The 18,814-nt window shown below is 47.5% G+C and overlaps 3 protein-coding genes and 1 pseudogene across 3 annotated transcripts; 2 read left to right on the forward strand and 2 right to left on the reverse strand.

Annotated features, from left to right (window-relative positions):
- Nucleotides 1-1,035: 1,035 nt before the first annotated feature.
- Nucleotides 1,036-2,577, forward strand: LOC108160065 (zinc finger protein GLIS2 homolog). Its single transcript, XM_017293813.2, has 3 exons — nucleotides 1,036-1,554; nucleotides 1,628-1,970; nucleotides 2,038-2,577. Exons 1-3 carry the CDS (start codon nucleotides 1,157-1,159, stop codon nucleotides 2,443-2,445), a joined length of 1,149 nt encoding a protein of 382 aa, XP_017149302.2. The 5' UTR covers nucleotides 1,036-1,156; the 3' UTR covers nucleotides 2,446-2,577.
- Nucleotides 2,578-2,660: 83 nt separating this feature from the next.
- Nucleotides 2,661-5,806, reverse strand: LOC117193260. Its single transcript, XM_033397998.1, has 5 exons — nucleotides 5,464-5,806; nucleotides 5,170-5,327; nucleotides 3,580-5,110; nucleotides 3,365-3,504; nucleotides 2,661-3,297 (listed from the first exon to the last, which is right to left on the reverse strand). Exons 1-5 carry the CDS (start codon nucleotides 5,529-5,531, stop codon nucleotides 3,122-3,124), a joined length of 2,073 nt encoding a protein of 690 aa, XP_033253889.1. The 5' UTR covers nucleotides 5,532-5,806; the 3' UTR covers nucleotides 2,661-3,121.
- A 6,783-nt stretch (nucleotides 5,807-12,589) lies between these two features.
- Nucleotides 12,590-14,829, reverse strand: LOC117193407 (DCN1-like protein 3). The gene is made up of 4 exons (XM_033398159.1): nucleotides 14,168-14,829; nucleotides 13,963-14,100; nucleotides 13,553-13,886; nucleotides 12,590-13,474 (listed from the first exon to the last, which is right to left on the reverse strand). Exons 1-4 carry the CDS (start codon nucleotides 14,346-14,348, stop codon nucleotides 13,117-13,119), a joined length of 1,011 nt encoding a protein of 336 aa, XP_033254050.1. The 5' UTR covers nucleotides 14,349-14,829; the 3' UTR covers nucleotides 12,590-13,116.
- Nucleotides 14,830-15,964: 1,135 nt separating this feature from the next.
- Nucleotides 15,965-18,604, forward strand: LOC117194084 (annotated as a pseudogene).
- The last annotated feature ends 210 nt before the right edge of the window (nucleotides 18,605-18,814 follow it).

The raw sequence follows: 18,814 nt of genomic DNA on the forward strand, positions 1-18,814 counted from the left end.
TAGCGGTCGTTACATTGCTGATAGTGGCAAGGGCTTATCGTGTAGTTTATGTAATGCAGAGACCCCACTCGTTGGTCCGTGCAGGCCTTGGGATGCGGACGTTAGCTGTAAGGTAGAGCGAAGGTTGCCCGTGATTCACTAACTCGCCAGACAGCTCCTGATAGCGTGATAAGAGACCCTGCACCCAGCAGAGCGTCGGTATCGCTCGGCCCGTTGGCACCCCTGCCAGCATACACGTTTTGGCCTTAAGAATAGACGCAGACGATTCCCGTTTGCCGCGAGCGGAACGTCGTTCCATTCACGTCATGGCGCAGAAGCTTGGCCGATTCCGATTCCGCCAGCGGGCGGAAGATATGGAACGGCATGTGGCGGCACTTGCTGACTCGCCGTGAGATAACCGTGCGACGCGACGGTGACTGCGCCAGCTTTATCAAAGCGTAGCAGAGTGGTGCACACACATGTATTACACACACGGACACAGCTGGCACCTGGACTCGTGATGGTGGGTGCGGGGTGGGGGGATGGGGATGGGGCTGCTAGCAGGCTGTGGGGAATTCGATTTCGGGTACGAAGTGCAATTCAGACAGACGAGCCGAGTAGAGTCGGGGCGATAACGCTTGCCCCCCAGAGAGCTTGAGCCTCATTACGGGCTGATCATCGGGCACACACATGTAGCCCACCAGACCCGTCGCTGGGTTTCCACTTGTGCGTTGATAAGCGGACCGATCCCCAGAGCTCCTCCCCTCTCATGCGTCCTCCAGACCAATCAGAACTATTGGACACGACGCTACACTCACGTAATGTGTGCCTTTGCCCCAGATCCACTTGCCTCAATGGATTTTTCCCCAAATGCCCCCACGCACAACGCACCTGCCCCGCAGCCCGGCACGGCGCGGAGCTGTTTTGGTTCCGATTGCCACCGCCACCCCCCGGGCCAGCCCACCCCTGGTCCGTCTGCAGCCTTCGGCTGATAAGAGCCTCCGTCTGGGTGCCCTTATCGGGAGCCAAGTTTCGAATATTACACGAATGTCTGCAGGCGAGCGCCTCATTCGTTTGGGAAACGCGTTAGCGAGCGCCTCGCCACCAGCAAGCCACATAGCAAGAAACACCCGAGAAACGAATAGCTTTCCCCTACTAGAGCTAATCAGTCATCAGAATGGATATAGTAGTACAAAAGTCGATCTTCAACAGCGGCCGAATCGGGGAGATATACGAGCCGCCCGCTGGCTACTACACACCGTACAACACTCCGCCGTACATAGCGCCGTATTCGGACCACGGCAGCTGGCTAGCGGAGCAGCAGATGCAGCAGCACATCAGATTCCCCACTCCGCCCGTCACACCGCTACGTCCTGCTCCTGGCCTCTTGGACTTCCACACCGAGGATCAGTATCATCCCACACAGCGCACATACTCCGTCATCATGAAAGTGCACAGCCAAGGCGACCTGTGCCGCAGTCCCGTGGAGGTCCAGGACGAGAGCAAGTCCTGCAGCAGCAGCAGCGAGTGTGGAGCCGGCAGCGACTTCATTTGCAACTGGCTGGAGTGTGAAAGGTGAGAATTTATCTATTGCTGTTGATCTGTTTTCATGGACTAACGCTGGGTTGTCGCTTCTCGAAATTTCCAGGGTATTCGAAAAACTGGAAGTTCTGGCCCAACACGTCACGCAGAGGCATGCCATTGCCTCCCTGACAGACGGCCTGTACTACTGCCGCTGGGCGGGATGCCAGCGCAGCGAGCGGGGGTTCAACGCCCGCTACAAGATGCTCGTCCACACGCGCACCCACACCAAGGAGAAGCCACACAGTTGTCATCTGTGCGAGAAGTCGTTTTCGAGGGCGGAAAATCTAAAGATTCACATACGATCGCATTCGGGAGAGAAGCCATACAAGTGCAGCTTCGAGGGCTGCCAGAAGGCCTACTCCAACTCCTCCGATCGGTTCAAACACACAAGGACACACTCGATGGAGGTAAGTCACGCACAGCCCGCACAGCATCGAAGAAATATACTAACGGCCGTCTTCTTTTCCGCTCCAGAAACCCTATATGTGCAAGGTGGCTGGCTGCCAGAAGCGCTACACAGATCCCTCTTCGCTCCGCAAGCACGTGAAGACCTTCAAGCACAGCATCCACCTTATTGCTAGTCAGCCCTTGACCCTGCCCCAACAGACCCGCGCCCCCTACCTGCTAGAGGGCAGTGAGGCCCCGGCACCCTACACATGTCTGCCCGCGGGCAGCGTTGAGTCCTCCTCTTCCTCCACTCGCTACTACCTGGATGTGTCCAGCAATGAGCCCAGCGACTACTCGCTGAAGCACAAGCCAGAGACGGAGTATTCCTCCAGCTATTGGCTGAACGAGAGACAACACACGTATCTGCAGAGCGAGGATTACTACATGAGTATGGAGGTGGACTCCCCGCTCGATCTGCGCATGCACCGAATTTAATTTCCAATCAACTGACGCTGATTGGACCTGTCTCTCTTCCTACCCTCTAGTCACTGCGCTATCCTAGCTCTTGTCATTAATCGTAGACTACCGCTTAACTGCAAAATAAAGACTGTTGTATTTGAAAATCTACTCATACCATTCGAAACGATGGAGATACATTACGTAAAGAGTTGGTCAGTAATTCCTCGCAGCACAGATGACGACTTAATGTATAAGAAAGCGTAACGCTTACGGCGAAGAACCATTTTTGGTTTTATTTATTATTTTAACACATTTTCTTAGTCTTTTCGATCTATTATATTTTTTAATTGAGATGAATGCTGATCGTCTGACTCTTACTTTCCGATCTGGTCCTGCTTGCCCGAGATATCGCTTGCCTTTCCGAAGAATCGGTCTTCGAAAAATTTAATATAATGGTGGATTATCTGAAGCGATCTTTGGGGTGGGGTGTGGCATGCCTTTTTATTCAATGCCAATCGAATTTGAAATTATGTATTGCACAACTAGCCGTCGATGTGTTTCACAACTGTTAATAATAGATTTAATCTTCTTTCATCTTATAGGAATATGGCGTACATCTCTGAACGATGCACTTTGACCTGCAAATGTGGGGGGCGGCCCCCAGGCCCCATCTCCACTAACAACAATACCAGTAACCTTATTGAAATCAAAATTATGCCCTAAAGAATCTTACAACTCGTACAATATATTGTCGGCAAATAGGACATTCGTTCAGCACTTTGCCACATTTCGTGCACGTGGCCATGTGCCCGCACTCCAGGAATACGCACTCAATGGGCGCATCCATGCAAATCTTACAAAGCTCATCCGTAGCCAGTTTTTCCACAGCTGCAACGGGTCGGGGATACATGTTAGAAGAGTTACGCCGAGTTTAGCAGGCAACGAGTACTCTCACCTGGTGTCGAGCGCATTGTCTTCCAGAGCCTGCTCACTCGATCGAGCAGTTCCTGTTTCTCACAACAGCCTTTGTAGTCGACTCGATGCAACATGAGGACTTCCTTCAATTGTTTCACCGTCAGACTCTCCAAATCATTTCTGTGGAGCAAGCGAAGAATATTTGGTATAATTCGTTTTCCCCATTTACATAGAGCATGTAGCATCTACACATACAAATCTTCAAAATCCTGCAAATTAACAAATCGCGAATCAATGCAGGCCGCCGGCGCTGCATACACATGAATGTCCTCGTCATCGTCCCAGTGAATATCATCATCCTGCGTTGGCGAGAACTCAATTGTAGGCGTAATTGGCATAGCCGAAGATCTCCCCCCAGCGGCCGCGCTGACCGCCTCTCCACTCAGAGGAGATACAGCGTAGCTGCCTGCCTCAGAGCCGTCTACAGACTTTGTGCGTTGTTCCAGGTTCGTGAGAAAGTACTGCAGCTCTCTCTTGATATCCTCCTCAGACATTTGCGAGTTCTCCAGATGCCGCCGCATCTTCTCCACTTGCCGACGAATATTTGTCTTGTTCTTTCCACATCGCTGACAGCTTTGCCGCTGCGAGTAAGTGGCTAGCTCGGGCTGTTTACTCAGGGTGGAGAGACCCAAAGTAAGCCCTCGTCCCCCAGATGCCACGGGCGATTCATCGTCGCTGGAATGATGAGTACGACTCAAGTAGCCATCGGAACGACGTCGGGTGACTTTCTTTGAGCGTTGCGGCACAGCGGGACAATGGTTTGGGGCAATAGAGCGCTGCTCAATGTTGAGGGTCTCTGTGGTGTCCGCCCCTTCGTCTCCGTCCCGGCATGGTCGACTGCGTAGAGTCACTTCTAGAATTTCCTCCGTGTGGCTAGTACTTGGCGTGTCAGCTGCTGGGTCGATCCTGTTCACCTCTAGCACTTGCCACTGGTCGAGGTTTCTGCTGTTGGTGTCTGTGATGGTCTTGCTCTCGTCGGATATGCCCCCTATAGCGCCTAGCTCCTCGAAACTCGACTGTGAGGAAACATCTGCCCCGCAGGCATCCTTTCCAGTATCCTCCAGTATATTCGAGTAGCCTGGACTCGTGTTAAAGGTTCTGTTTATTGCTGTGGATGGACCCGGACCCAATCCAGCTGAGCTTGGCTCTGGCGCTAGATTGGCTTGCCCACCCGTAACGCGTTCACTGAACGAGGCCATAATTTCATCATCAAAACACTCGCACTCGGATCGGTTGTCATGGACTTTTTCAAACGTTTGCTCGCTTTGATTACCACGGTCTCGGCTGTTTTGTGGAGTCGGCTCAGCATCGCGGCTACTCGATGGCTGTGTGGAAGTCGACGGACTATTGCTGCTACGACTGCTTCCGTTCGTGGTGGCATGAACATGAACCCGTTCGGGCCCACTAGAGCCGTTCACGGCACTGGCATATGTGGGAATCTCCCGCGTGGACACTCGTGGCTGCTCAAATATGTGCGAGGGTGCTTCAGTGCCCCCGCCGGCTTGACGGCCATTTTCCGGCGGCTTTGAACTTGCCTTTGTATCGAAGGAAGCAAAGGAATCACTTAAGTTGTCGGTTAGATTAGTAAAGAAATTTTGGCACGATTGTTTGATGCTATCAATGGGGTTGGCCTGTCCTCGTCCAGGACTGTGCGGAGCATTGCTAGCACGACCAGTGTCCACTTGGGCCACATGCGCCAGCACCAGACCGACAAGTTCCTCTTTCTCTGCAAAGGGCGTCTGTGTAAACTTTGAATCTGGTGAAATTGCATCTGTTCTGACTCACCCAAGCAGCCATCAGTGGAAATATGCTTAGACTGCAAGTAAAATATAAGATCCTTCGGCTTAAGCTTCAGCAAGTCGGTCCGCAGCAGCGGTCTTTGAGCAAATATCGCACATCGCTGGCAGCGCCTGGCATCTATGCAGTTGGCGCAATAAAGGCGCCTGTGGTTCGGATAAATCAAATGAAAACAATTATTCTCGTACACCAATCACCTACATATTTACGTATGTATGCATTGTATTTATGTATGCATTTTGATCTGAACAGATGTAATTATGTACCTACATATGTACTTACTTGCAATCAAAGCAGGCGCGCTTCCGACGAAATACGGTGAACTCTACTCCACAACTCTCGCAGGGCATAATTGGGTGTGTAGTTTATGAGCTTATGTACTAGTCCAATCGACAATTATCCTTTCCCTTCCTTCTCACTCCCACTGTGTTGGCATTGCATTTGTTTTTCAATGTCAACTCTCTGAATCACTGGATAATCGAGCCGTTTTGCGCCCTTATCATATCTCCGTCGATTGCAACAGCTTTTGGACGCAGAAAGTCTGCCAAACACTTACTCATTAGTAACCAGTAAAGCTTGCAATCATTTTTATAAATTTCATCAAGCAAAGCAATACACATATACATATACATAAATATGTACATAAATATATGCCAGGCAGTGTGACCGATCAAATACAACTTATCGATAAGATATATCGACACTCAGAAATATACTGAAATATAACGTCTTATTTTCAAAATATACCGTAAATATACCGATGAAAAAACGAACAGGATAACAACTTGAATCACAGCTCGAGAAAGAGTACTGTTTGAGATGCCAAGCTTTTTTGGCACCTATGTGTTTCAAAAATGAAAAGAGATTTCGGGTTAAAATTTATAATTCGTATTTAATCTTGGTGGCTTAGCGGAAGCCGATTGCTTGCTATTGCCAGATAAACCTTATGCGAGATCGACATGCAACCAATGCGCAGAGGGGTTAGCATAGAACTAAACTATAGACGACGGCGTTAGATGAAAGTGATTGCCGAAGTGGCGGCAGCAGATCAAAGTAGTTGCCGAAGTGGCGGCGGCAGAGAGCCCCTTTAGCCGGAGAGCGCAGCAGCTCTGCAGAACGTCAACGTTTTACAACATAGGCGGCTCTCTCTGCTCATACAATAATAATGTTAGAGTTACGGTTATTCTTCAGCGGCTGGCCCGAACATACTCCCCCCGTTGGGAGCTAGTCTCTCAACAGATTCCTTAAGGGGCAGCAAACATAGCCGAGTGACGGCCCTCCTGATGTTTCCTGAGGATGTCTTCAGTTCAGCGACGCGACACACTCCGTCCTTGCCCAAAACGACATCGACCACTCTAGCCAGTGGCCAACGCATTGGTGGAAGATTTTCGTCCTTCACCAGAGCGAGGTCGTTCTTGCAGATGTTTTGCGCGGGGGTACGCCACTTCGCGCGCTCTTGCAAAAGAGTGAGATCCTCTTCGCGCCAACGGCTCCAAAATATTTGCTGTAGTTGGGTGCCCCGCTGCCAGCCATCCAGACGATTGTAGTTCAGCTTCGTTAGGTCAGGCTCGAGGATTTGCTCATGGGGGCAGCCTAAAAGCAGATGAGCAGGAGTCAAAACGTCTAAATCATCAGGATTTTCTGAAAGCGAGAGCAAAGGGCGAGAGTTAACAATTGCAGTGATCTGACAGATCAGAGTGCGCAGCTCGTCGAAGCTAAGCACAGATGGTCCAACTGAGCGGTACAGGTGATTTTTTTCGGTCTTCACGGCCGCTTCCCACAACCCGCCAAAATGCGGAGAGAGAGGTGGGATGAAACGCCAGTCGATCGAGTCAGCCAAGCAGGATTCGTGGACCTCCTTCATATGCGGTTCGCTCAGACAAAGCTTCTTTAGCTCCAGAAGCTCGTTCTTGGCCCCAACGAAGTTTGTCGCATTGTCCGACCAAATTTGACTTGGCCTTCCTCGAGTGGAAGTAAAACGCTTTAGTGCGCCTAGAAACGATGCGGTGGTCAAATCCTTTACGAGCTCCATGTGTATAGCCTTAGAAGTGAAACAGATGTATACGCTAATGTAGCACTTGATCGGAGGCCTCGTGCGGATTTCTGATCGGTAGAAAAAAGGTCCACAGTAATCTACTCCAGTGACTTCAAAAGCTCGAGATCCTTCCAAACGTTCCTTAGGTAGGTCTCCCATGATGTGTTCGACCATGCGCGGCCTAGTCCTGAAGCATCTCACACATCTGCTGACGACCCTTGACACTGCCTTAACACCTCCAATGGGCCAATATTCTAGCCGAATTTTGGATAGCAAGGCGCGAGGTCCGGCATGGAGGTTTCTTTCATGATAATATCTTATCAGCGCAAAGGTAATGGAATGTCCCATTGGCAGAATGATCGGGTGCTGAGCGTCAAATCCTAGCGATGAGTTGCCAAGACGACCTCCAACTCTAAGTAGTCCAGAATGATCGATGAACGGGTTGAGCGAACTAATAGAACTGGATTTCATGACTTGACCATTGCGCCGAATCTCCTTTATGGGCATCCACAAATTTGCCAGCTGCATGTGTCGAATTAGAAGATGCGTTCCTTGCCGAATATCAGAAACGGTGAGTCCTGGATGCCTAAGACGATGTATAAATTTATGCATGTAGGCGAATGTGCGCTGCATGCGAAAGAATGAATTCGCAAATTTGCATCCGGACGTGAGATCGGCATGTGGAGACGTGATTAGCAATCCTCTCTTGCGAAGCTCCAAAGTTGCTATGTTGTTAGATGGAGATACAGGCCACTTATCCTTGGAGCCTAGCAAAAAGGATGGGCCGTGAAACCATAGCTCTGACTGGATAAGATGGTTGGGAAGCGAGCCTCTCGAGAGAATATCAGCAGGATTTAAAGATGTGGGAACATAGCGCCATTCCATGGCTGCCGTCAACTCCTGAATTGATGCCACTCGATTTGCCACGAAAACTTGAAATTTAGCTGGCTCGTCCCTAATCCAAGATAATGCTGTTGACGAATCCGACCAGCAATAGAATCGACCTGTAAAGATTCCCATGTCCTTTACATTCTGCATGATTTTCGCAAGCAAATGGGCTCCACTTAATTCCAGCTTAGGAATCGATATAGTCTTTAGCGGCGCCACTCGCGACTTTGAGCACAAAACGTGGCTCAAAGACTGGGCTTCCCTGGACACGACATACACGCAAGCGCCATATGCTTCTAAGCTGGCATCACAGAATCCGTGAACTTCTGTAGCCACACTAGAACGAAGAACCAAGCGAGGAAATGAGATCCGAGAAATGCTTGCCAAACTATTTCTCAAGTCCATCCAAGTTGAATGCAACGCTGAGGGTAGGCATTCATCCCAATCCAAATTTTCTCTCCAAAGCTGCTGAAGGAAGATTTTGCACCTGACAATGACTGGATTTATCAATCCAAGAGGGTCGTAAAACCGCGCAATCGTAGATAAAACCGACCGCTTTGATGGCTTTGAGTTTGTGTCCAGTGCGGACAAGGCAAAAAGCAGCTGATCCGAAGCAGGGTCCCACGCTAAGCCGAGAGTTTTGGCAATGTCGCTTCCATCATTAAACTTTAGGAACTTCTCTATGTCATCTTCAGGGGTTCCCTCAAGTACTTCCTGGTGACTGGAGCACCATTTCCTAAGTCTAAAATTACCACGGGACAGTAAAGCTGATGTTTGGTGCATCTTGTCCATAACCTGTGCGACCGAATTACCGCCCGAAATAAGGTCATCCACGTAAAACTCCTGCCGCAGAGCAGCTGAGCCAAGAGGGTAGGACTCACCCTCGTCGATGGCCAGCTGGTGCATTGCGCGGACCGCTAAAAATGATGCAGCCCTCGTCCCGTATGTGACGGTGTCTAATGTGTAGACTTGAACCTCGGACTCGATGGAATCTCGCCATAGGATGCACTGATACAAATTGTCGGGTGGAGACACTCGTACGCAGCGGTACATTTTACAAATGTCCCCAGTGCGAGCGACTGGATATGTTCGAAAGCGAATCAATATGTTAAACAATGCAGGCTGAATAACAGGGCCTGTCATCATCACATCATTTAGAGAATATCCAGTTGATGTAGCTGCGGATCCGTCGAAAACGACACGGAGTTTTGTCGTCGTACTGTCCTCCTTTAGGACACAGTGATGAGGCAAGAAATATTTGCAGAGACAACGGGAATCAGGGTTGACTTGGTGCATATGATGCAAATCAATGTACTCCCTCATAAAGGAGGAATACCGCTCCTTGAGTGTAGGATTACGCTCCAGTTTTCGCTCCAGACTGATGAACCGTCGATAAGCCTGAGCATAAGATTCTCCTAAACGATCAGTATTGTTATTTAGCGGCAGACGAACTGCATACTCCCCGGATGGCAACCGTGAAAGGTGGCTTACGAAATGTGCTTCACAATCGTCTTCTTCTTTGGTATTCAAACCAGCCTCCACACAATTCTCGACTTCCCAAAACATACGAAGAGTTTTATCCAACCTTGCTTCCATCTCAGCTATCGAATCTGGACAATTGTGCGTAGCCAAAAGCGCCGAGCTTGATACCTTCTGTCCACCGCCAGATACGATCCACCCAAGCCGGGTCTTCTGCAGAAGAGGCAGTCCATCGGTGAGTTTGATTTGCCCTACGCAGAGGAGATCATAAAAAACGCTCGCACCAATGAGAAGATCAACCCGTTGAGGATTGAAAAATGCAGGATCAGCGAGCTGAATGTTAGATGGAATACGCCAATCGGATAACTGTCATACTTGGTTGAGAATCGGTAATCGTGGGGGCGATGAGAGCAGTAAGTGTAGTTGTGTAAGCAGAGGTGCGAGAATGCATACAAATGCTTATGGTGGATCCCTCAGTAGAAACGCTGGTATCGCCCAGCCCAGACACAAGTGCAGACGATTGAGTTCTCCTAGGCTGAAGCTGCTGGGCGAACCTGGATGTGACGAGATGCAGCTGCGATCCTGAATCTAAGATGGCACGACAAGGAACTAAAACGCCAGACCGATTCTTTACGAGAACCACGGCTGTAGCCAGAAGCACGACATCAGAGTGAAGCCCTTGGGCAGCAAGAGAGGTAGACGAAGGTAGAGACGAGCTGCTATCAGAATTTTGAGCAACGGAAAGAGTGTCCGGTTGAACGGCCAGATCGGGAGGAGTAATACCTGGGCAGCCTTGTGTTGTGGGCTGTATACTATCGAAGTGCAACAAACTATGATGCCTACCGCCGCATACTCGACATTTTCCACTATTGCATGCGCGGGTCCGGTGCCCCGGCTTTAGGCAATTGAAGCATAGGGAAAGCTTCTTCACTTCTTTGTGGCGCAGCAACTGTGAGAGATTTCCGAATATCTTGCACGAGTATATTCCATGGCCCGCTGAGTGGCAAAAGACGCATACAGACGGGTCGGCGGAAGAGTTGGAAGCTACAAACGTTTTCTTAACCTGCGTATAGGAATGGTTTTTTCCCACCTGATCGCTACTAGTGTGTGTCGCTGTAGCATATTCCAACCGCTCCATTTTCTGGCAGCGTTGCTGCAAGAATTCGAAGAATTCCTCTGCGGTAGGTATAGCATCCGACGATGTGTGCTCCTCCCATTTGGTTTGCGTCTTCGAATCCAACTTCTGCAGCAGCATGTTGATGACCATTAATCCTGAACGCTCGCATGTGTAAATTGACTGCATCCGAAAACTCCCGAAGCCTTTTAGCAGAAGGCGAGTCTACCCTCTTTAGCCCAAGAATCTTCTTGATGTGTGCCTGGAAAACAAGTCTTTTGTTATTAAAGCGTTTATTAAGTATATCCAGAGCCGCACGATAATTGGCACTGGAGAGCTCTAACGATCGAACCGAATCCAAAGCCGCATCAGCGAGGCAAGAGCGAAGGTGCTGGAATTTCTCGATGTCACTGAGATCCGCATCCGCTTCAATCACCGATTTGAACATTGCCATAAAATCTGAGAACTCGACGTATCCACCAGAAAATTTAGGCACCTTCAGCTCAGGAAGTCGCTGCTTGTGAGCCATGATGATGGTACTATGTCCGGAATGGCTTGGCAGAGTCGTAGAATGGGCAGCGGCGTGTGACTGGCTTACTTCAACAGCAGCCAGCAACTCAGCTTTCAACGATATGAAAAGAGTATCGAAGATTTCGCGCAGCTCACTCCCAATCTCGTTTTGATCGAGAGCCTCCAACTCATTATGGGCCTTATTAAATTCCTCTCGAATTTCTGCCAACATATCAAGGCGCACCTCGACTTCCGCGGTGGTCAGCTTATCGATTTTATTCCCCGCGAAGGATTCGCCAAGCCTGTGCAATCGATCATATAATGACTGACTTATACGCTTATACAGACTCAGTCTGGAATCAGCCACCACAATATTTCCGCCCGCGCCTGTATTCGGATCGCTGTCCATGTTAACCGTTGTGCAATTCGACACAACAACGGAAAATGAAATACCGCTTAAGCGACGATGTATAGACGCGAGAGCGAGAATGCAAGACTCGAAAAGTCAAGAACCGCGGCTGCAGCTGCGCAGAGAATGAGAGATTCGACGCTTAAAGTACCGGAATTTGTCTATAAATATTCCAGCCGCACTCTCACTGAATTTGCACTTTAAACTGTTTTTCAACGTGCACCCAAATGTATTTGTTGGTAGTTAAACTACCCAACAACAAAATATTGTATAAATAATAAGTGTTTTAACGGAACGCGATTAAGCAATGGTTTTATATCACGTCGGGGGGTCACCAATGTTTGAGATGCCAAGCTTTTTTGGCACCTATGTGTTTCAAAAATGAAAAGAGATTTCGGGTTAAACTTTATAATTCGTATTTAATCTTGGTGGCTTAGCGGAAGCCGATTGCTTGCTTTTGCCAGATAAACCTTATGCGAGATCGATATGCAACCAATGCGCAGAGGGGTTAGCATAGAACTAAACTATAGACGACGGCGTTAGATCAAAGTGATTGCCGAAGTGGCGGCAGCAGATCAAAGTAGTTGCCGAAGTGGCGGCGGCAGAGAGCCCCTTTAGCGGGAGAGCGCAGCAGCTCTGCAGAACGTCAACGTTTTACAACATAGGCGGCTCTCTCTGCTCATACAATAATAATGTTAAAGCTACGGTTATTCTTCAGCGGCTGGCCCGAACAAGTATTAATAATAATAAAATTTACTCTTGTTGGTCCATCCTATCTTTTATCTTTGTATAAAAAACGACCACGATATCTTTCACCTAAACTGTGCCAATCCATTGGAATAAATGATGCAGGGAAGCACGACTTGAGAGATAAAAAATTACAAAAACCTGCGTATGAATGTGTCTATAACCAACCTTTAAAACTGAGGACGTAGTCGGTTTTCCATAGCGAAAACAAAAGAAATTGAACTCGTTTCGTATTTAGCTGTTTTTATTTAATTCAAATCCACTACTTAAATTTAAGTATTTAATTATATGCATTTAAATAGTTAAGTGCCATAAAATGTTTCAAACTTGTTTAAAATAATACATTTTTTAATTGCTAAATATTATACGGGTTGCCTTCAAGTCATTTAGTTATATACACATGGTTTCCGATGATTGAGCTCTTCCGAAATTCTTCTTGATAAGTCTTTATTTATATAAAAAAATGCCATTGCCCGTTGCTCTTGCTACTGCTACGAGCACAGAGAAAGGTTTGCAAGCTATTCTATTTTAACTGCCGAGTGATGAGTGTTGTGTTGGAATCCTTAAGCAGCGCCAGCACCGCAACGTTTGTCTAAAGTTGCCCAACACCACAGGTGTGGTGTGGTTTGCGTGTTTTGGGGAAACATAGGCAACCGAAAGAGAGAGCATATGAACGTTGAATTTGAAAATATACAGTTCTTTTTATGTTGTTATATTGGCGAGTTGAACGCTGCCTTGCACTCAAGACAGATACTACGAAACGTGATCCAGATCTCCAGCCTTGACGTGGCACTGAAGGAGATCATCATTGTTGTTATCATCGTCATGAATACCTGACAATTCCAGCGCACGATTCTTTTCATATTCCACAAAGTCGTCGAAGAGACTGGGCCACGCTTCGGTGTCATCGTAATTGTTTATATCACATTGTTCCGTAAAGTTGAGGTACATGTTCCATGTATCCTTCGGTATGCGGCGTATATTCGGGTGCTTTTCGAGGAAGTTTATCCAGTTAGAAAAGAGATCAGGTGATTGTACAGTGAACACTAGTTTCCACAAATCGATTGCCATCTCCAGGGAGAGGACGCGCTGATCGGGTTCAAGGCCAAAGCTGAAAACAAGCAAACAGTAAGAGATTATCGGGCATACATATATAAATATACAAAATATTAGCAGTATAGTAAATTACCGAAAGGTAAAACGATAGAGCTGCTTGAACATCTCAGAGTCCGCCTTAAGCATCTCAATTGATTGCTCCAGCCGCAGGCGAATGTTAGCTATTGTGTCCGCACGCATCTTGTGCAGGCCATCAATAAATTCCGTCTTGGCGAACCGGCACATCTGAGAGGCATCCAGGCACCAGGCCAATACAAGTATTGCGAACTCATCGGGCTGATAGTTCAGATCATTGCACAAACGTTCGATGCCATCAGTGAGTATCATGTCCTCATCGTCCGGGTCTTTGTACACATCGAACAGTTTGATTAGATTTTGGTGTGAAACCTCCATGGATTCCTTGACAGCTGTGCGAACGATACATAATTAAAGCGAATTCAAATAGAAATCTCTCTCTTTTGGCAGACTCACCAAATGACTCACCAGTTGTTATGATATCGCTCATCGTGGGTGCACTTCCATTAAGCAAACCTAAAGACTTAAAACTATTACGCTTAGTATCACAATTGTTTGCTTTTACTGGCTTGAGTGGAGTTCGGCTAGAGAGCAATTCGTCTGTTTCTGGAATGTAATGAGCAAGATAATTTTGACTTAAAAATGAAGGGCGATTTTATTTAAATGTACATACCGCGTGGCCGGTCGTTGTATATGGCACAGCGCTCATTTGCATTGGGATTGGGGCCGACCGATTCGTAGCAGTTGGCGAGGCTGGTGTTTTGGCAGGCGTTCGAGTGCGATGCGTTAGGAGATGAGGACGTTGGCAACGATTGTTCGGCAGAAGACTGGAAGCATTTTAGGCAATTGCCCATAGTGCGGGCGGTTTGGTGTCCTCCGCGACGTACCCTGGCCCTGCACTTCGCATATGCTTCCCCAGCACTGGCTAAATGGCTGACACTTGTTTCTCACGGCGTCTGGAGCTGCGGATCGGATCCTATCGGCTACTGGCTATCGGCTTAACATTGGCACTGCGAGTTCGCCCAATGACGCTCTGACGCATCGAACATATGGTGAGACTTCTTTGTTGCTACGGCTGTGGCTACGGGTATGGATATTGCTTTGCTGTTCTGCTGTTGTTATTTTGGTGGTGCCTCCTACGCAAACGCACTGCTGCGTGTGTCTACATATACATATTGACACACGTCGTGCATATACATCCAGCTGCAGTAATCACTACCACAAAAATACTCGATTCGAGTAGTTTTCACATCTTACTTTGTTTCATTTTTTTCCCGCACTCAACCATTAGTCTGGTGTGGCATATATCTCAGGTGTCGACTTTCAGGAATATTTTAAGTCGAATTTTTTAATTTAATAGCAAATGAGTGTGACCGCGGATTTATCGTTAAAATATACCGTACGACCCTCAGAAATATACCAAAATATACCGTCTCATTTTAAAAATATACCGTAAATATACTGACGAATACATATTCCTCGTTTTTGATATTCCGTCGAGTATTACTATCTAGATAGATCTCTGAGCCCTGCCCACATAATAATATCCAATGAATTAATCAATTTTCTACTTGACTGGGTTGTTTTTAATACTTGCTACGGCGATTGCTTTTATTTTTTTGGGTTCAATTTTGAATCCTCAACAATATAGCGTCTCGTGTGATGAAAAAACGAACTTAACCCACTTAAGCGCCCTTAAATAGTTCAACTACTAGAGGTAAATGGCGAAAAATATTAACAATGGTAAATTCTTCTTGTAGATTCAATCTTTCATCTCAACTTAAAAATAACCACGCGAACTTTCACCTGAACTTCGCTAAAATGATTAAATTTTAATTATTTTCGGTGGAAAATTAAAATACCCCCTTGGCTTATAATAGGTTAAACGTTCTCCGTCAAGGATTGGAAACCATATTGCTAAATTTTGATGTTCCGTCGAATATTATTAGCTAGATAGAACATTTAGCCATTCGCACATGCTCCAATTAATAAACCTATTTAACCTAACCTATACATATATCCCGATCGCGATACATATTCTTTGTCTCTGTAAAAAGACAATAAACTTCAAAATATCGTTGTGATAGCTTTAAATCAGAGACTGACTAGTTAATTAATTAACTAATTAGAGCCTGGGATGTCAAACATTTCCGCAATTCTGTTGCCGCTACTTTTTTGCGTGGAATGAGACTCATTGCTGCTACCGATACATAACCGATTCAGAGAGAGCAAAAAAGCCGAGAGGTGCGCGCCAAATAGAAATTGTTTGTTTTTAAATATACCTTTGAAAAAAATTCGTCGCCAACAATGGCAACGCCACTGCCGCGCTCTCAAAAATCAAAAGGCGTTTGTTTGCTCTCAAGTTTAAGCCAACCAGTTATCAATTTCACTTACCATCTTCAGTTACCATTTCAGAAGTGCAGATCGTGCATTCTAGCGATTGTAAAAGAAAACTTTTAGCCAAGTATAAAAAGAAAAGAAAAGTGTTAATTGCTCAGCGGGAAAATCCCACTTGTTTCGGTGCAGTGCATGGGAAAAGCGGTCTTGAACTCTGCCAAGAAACAGCACATATGTATGTACATACATATGTACTTACTGTGTGTATTCGTTGTAAATGGTTGACTGCTTCGAGGGAACTGCACAATAGATGGTTTTTGGGCAGTTCCAAAACCAGCCAGCAAGGTTGTCTGAACTTGGTAGTTGGGTCGGTTGTTCGGGTATGTAAGCCAAGACTCGGTATATGTGTTATGTGTGTGGTGTGTGTCTGTTCCTTTGGCCAACAACGTGTGAACATTTGTCCGCGTATGAGTCCATGTTAGTATGTTTGTGAAAAGGTAAAACAAAATCTGCTCTGCGGACTGCTTGGATTATCTTTGTTTTAACTAGTTTTAATTAGCCCTGTAACGAGAGAGAGTTTCCATACATGCTCACGTTTAATAATAAAAAGGAACATATTCATGTGTAAATCCCATAGGCCAATTCCGTACATTTCGATGGAATGTTTAGGAAAATTCGTCGTTAGTTGACGTTCACATCAGTCGAATTTTCTCCCACCTCAATCAGCATCTGCTCCAGGGCCTGTGCCACTGTCTAAATGCATCCCCTTGAATGTGAAAATTGGTACACTTATGTGTCTGGTATTTAGCATCTTGTTTCTCTACGGAAACTCTCAGTTTCTGCAGCGCGGACGATACTTCGAATGATGTCTGATCCAGTTCTGTTTTAAGTGGGGCATCAAGGATGGAAAATATATTAAAGTACCCACTAACATGTAGGTATTTCCTTTCAGTTCGATTATAGAAGTCCCATCAGCGGAACAACTGATTGATAAGGCAGCTGGGAATGTCTTCAGATCGGTTTCACAAGTGAGTGTAGTTCGTAGCATACATGCAATTAATTTCGTTCTATCTTATCGCCTTGGCATGCACAAGACTCATTAACTTTTCAAATCTGCTCTCCCCTGGGTCTTAGAGCCGCCAAAGATGGGCTGCTGGACGTGCTGTCGGTGGCCACTCGCAAGGTCACGAATGCCAAGGACAGTGACTCCATGACGCCGGTAATGTGGGCGGCCTTCGAGGGACGTCTGGATGCACTTCGCCTGCTGTGTGGAAGAGGGTAAGCATCGGCACCCTCCCATCAGCACATTCGTTTTAACGGGTTTCCTATTCGACTTTATAGCGGTGACCCCGATAAATGTGACCAATTTGGCAACACAGCCCTTCACTTGTCCTCGGCTAAGGGGCATCTGCATTGCGTCGACTTTTTGGTCAAATTTGGGGTAAACATTTACGCCTTGGACATCGATAAGCACAGTGCGAAGGACCTGGCGGCTATTAACGGACGGGACGAGATCCTGCGATACCTGGACGCGGCCACAGCCCAATTCGAGGCCAATGAAAAGTATGCTCATATAAAATCATACAAAAATCATCTGTGTATCCATGTGTTTCCTTTTTAGAAAGAAGTCTCGGGCTTTGAGGGAGCTGGCCGAGAAGAACTGCGAGAAACGCGTCCGTGAGTACATGAAGCGTCAGCAGCAGCGGCAGGACACCGACTACTGTGATGCCAGTCTTCCAAACGCAACGAGCTACGGCACCAGCAAGCCCAGTAACATGCCGTCCACGCTCAAGCAGAAGATCTGGTCCAGCCAAGGCAACCTGAATAAAACACCACGCGACCCAGCCCCAGCTCCAGCGCCGACAAAGTTCAGTGATCTGGAGGGCAGCGGGAGCAGCAGCAGTGGTGGCTCCACCATAGCAAGTCGTGTGGGAACAGTACAAAAGAGGCCCTCGCACTTGCAGAGGCAACACACCAGCGCCTGTCCCCACTCGAAGGTGGCTGGCGACGGAGACGGCGGCTTTAAAGTGCGTGAGTTGGAGCCGGATGGTAAGCGGACAATAACCTCGCTGACGGGCCTGCAGCGCGACTCCGAGGTGCTGTACGTGGGAACCATCAGCTCCACCGAGGAGAGCGTTGGCAAGCGCGGCAAAATCACGGACGTGTTTGAGGTGGAGTCAAGCATTGACGAGCCAGACTTCAACGAGAACCGAATCGGCTACAGTTCTGCGCTATCGCGCTCCTTTTCCCAGCCCGACATTCTTGGCGATAGCCCCTTGACGCAGGAGCTGAGCGAGGATTTGGGTCGCCAGAGACCCGTCGGCCCCTTCGACAGACCCACAATGCTGGGCAGCATTGCAACTGCAGCTGCACACACACACAAGCTCAACATCGACAATGCGCAACGCTGGCGGTAGCAACGGCAACGGCAATCACGCCAAGGAACGCTCTGGCGGCTCTATCCGACGACACGGACTCCGGGGGCGGTGGCAACGACATATACAGCGAAGATGAGGACGACGATTAGGAGGCCATGTGCAGTGCCCTTCTGCGGTTCCTGGCTGTCTGGGCCTTGGAGGAGTACCTGCCAGTGTGAGTAATATATTAACCATCTCTTTCTGCTCTCATTTAACCTATCGAGCGGTGTTTTTTTAGATTTCAAAAGCAAGAGATTGACCTGGAAACACTAATGCTGCTTACAGAGGGGGACATCAAAATATTTCAAAACTTCGCCCCGCCCACTTCCGCCCCCACAAAGGACGAAAATCTGTGGCATCCACAATTTTAAAGATACGAGAAAACCAAAAACGCAGAATCGTAGAGAATGACGATATCTTTAAGACTGCAGAATTTAAATTGGATCGTATTATTATTATAGCCAGCATCAAGAAAACAATTTCATTTTTTCTCGCCCTGTCTCTCTCTAACACACACGTAGCTTAGCCGGCTTTGCTTAGAGTAAAACATTAGCGCCTAGATCTCA

Source organism: Drosophila miranda, assembly GCF_003369915.1.
Source record: "Drosophila miranda strain MSH22 chromosome Y unlocalized genomic scaffold, D.miranda_PacBio2.1 Contig_Y2_pilon, whole genome shotgun sequence".
Taxonomy (NCBI): domain Eukaryota; kingdom Metazoa; phylum Arthropoda; class Insecta; order Diptera; family Drosophilidae; genus Drosophila; species Drosophila miranda.

Coding starts and splice junctions, on each gene's coding strand:
- LOC117193260 (XM_033397998.1), bottom strand. CDS start 5,531: ATGCCCTGCGAGAGTTGTGGAGTAGAGTTCACCGTATTTCGTCGGAAG. Junction 5,328..5,463: donor CGCGCCTGCTTTGATTGCAA/GTAAGTACATAT, acceptor TCCGAACCACAG/GCGCCTTTATTGCGCCAACT. Junction 3,505..3,579: donor TTGCAGGATTTTGAAGATTT/GTATGTGTAGAT, acceptor CTTGCTCCACAG/AAATGATTTGGAGAGTCTGA.
- LOC108160065 (XM_017293813.2), top strand. CDS start 1,157: ATGGATATAGTAGTACAAAAGTCGATCTTCAACAGCGGCCGAATCGGG. Junction 1,555..1,627: donor AACTGGCTGGAGTGTGAAAG/GTGAGAATTTAT, acceptor CGAAATTTCCAG/GGTATTCGAAAAACTGGAAG. Junction 1,971..2,037: donor CAAGGACACACTCGATGGAG/GTAAGTCACGCA, acceptor TTTCCGCTCCAG/AAACCCTATATGTGCAAGGT.
- LOC117193407 (XM_033398159.1), bottom strand. CDS start 14,348: ATGGGCAATTGCCTAAAATGCTTCCAGTCTTCTGCCGAACAATCGTTG. Junction 13,887..13,962: donor GAGCGATATCATAACAACTG/GTGAGTCATTTG, acceptor TCGTTCGCACAG/CTGTCAAGGAATCCATGGAG. Junction 13,475..13,552: donor CTCTATCGTTTTACCTTTCG/GTAATTTACTAT, acceptor GCTTGTTTTCAG/CTTTGGCCTTGAACCCGATC.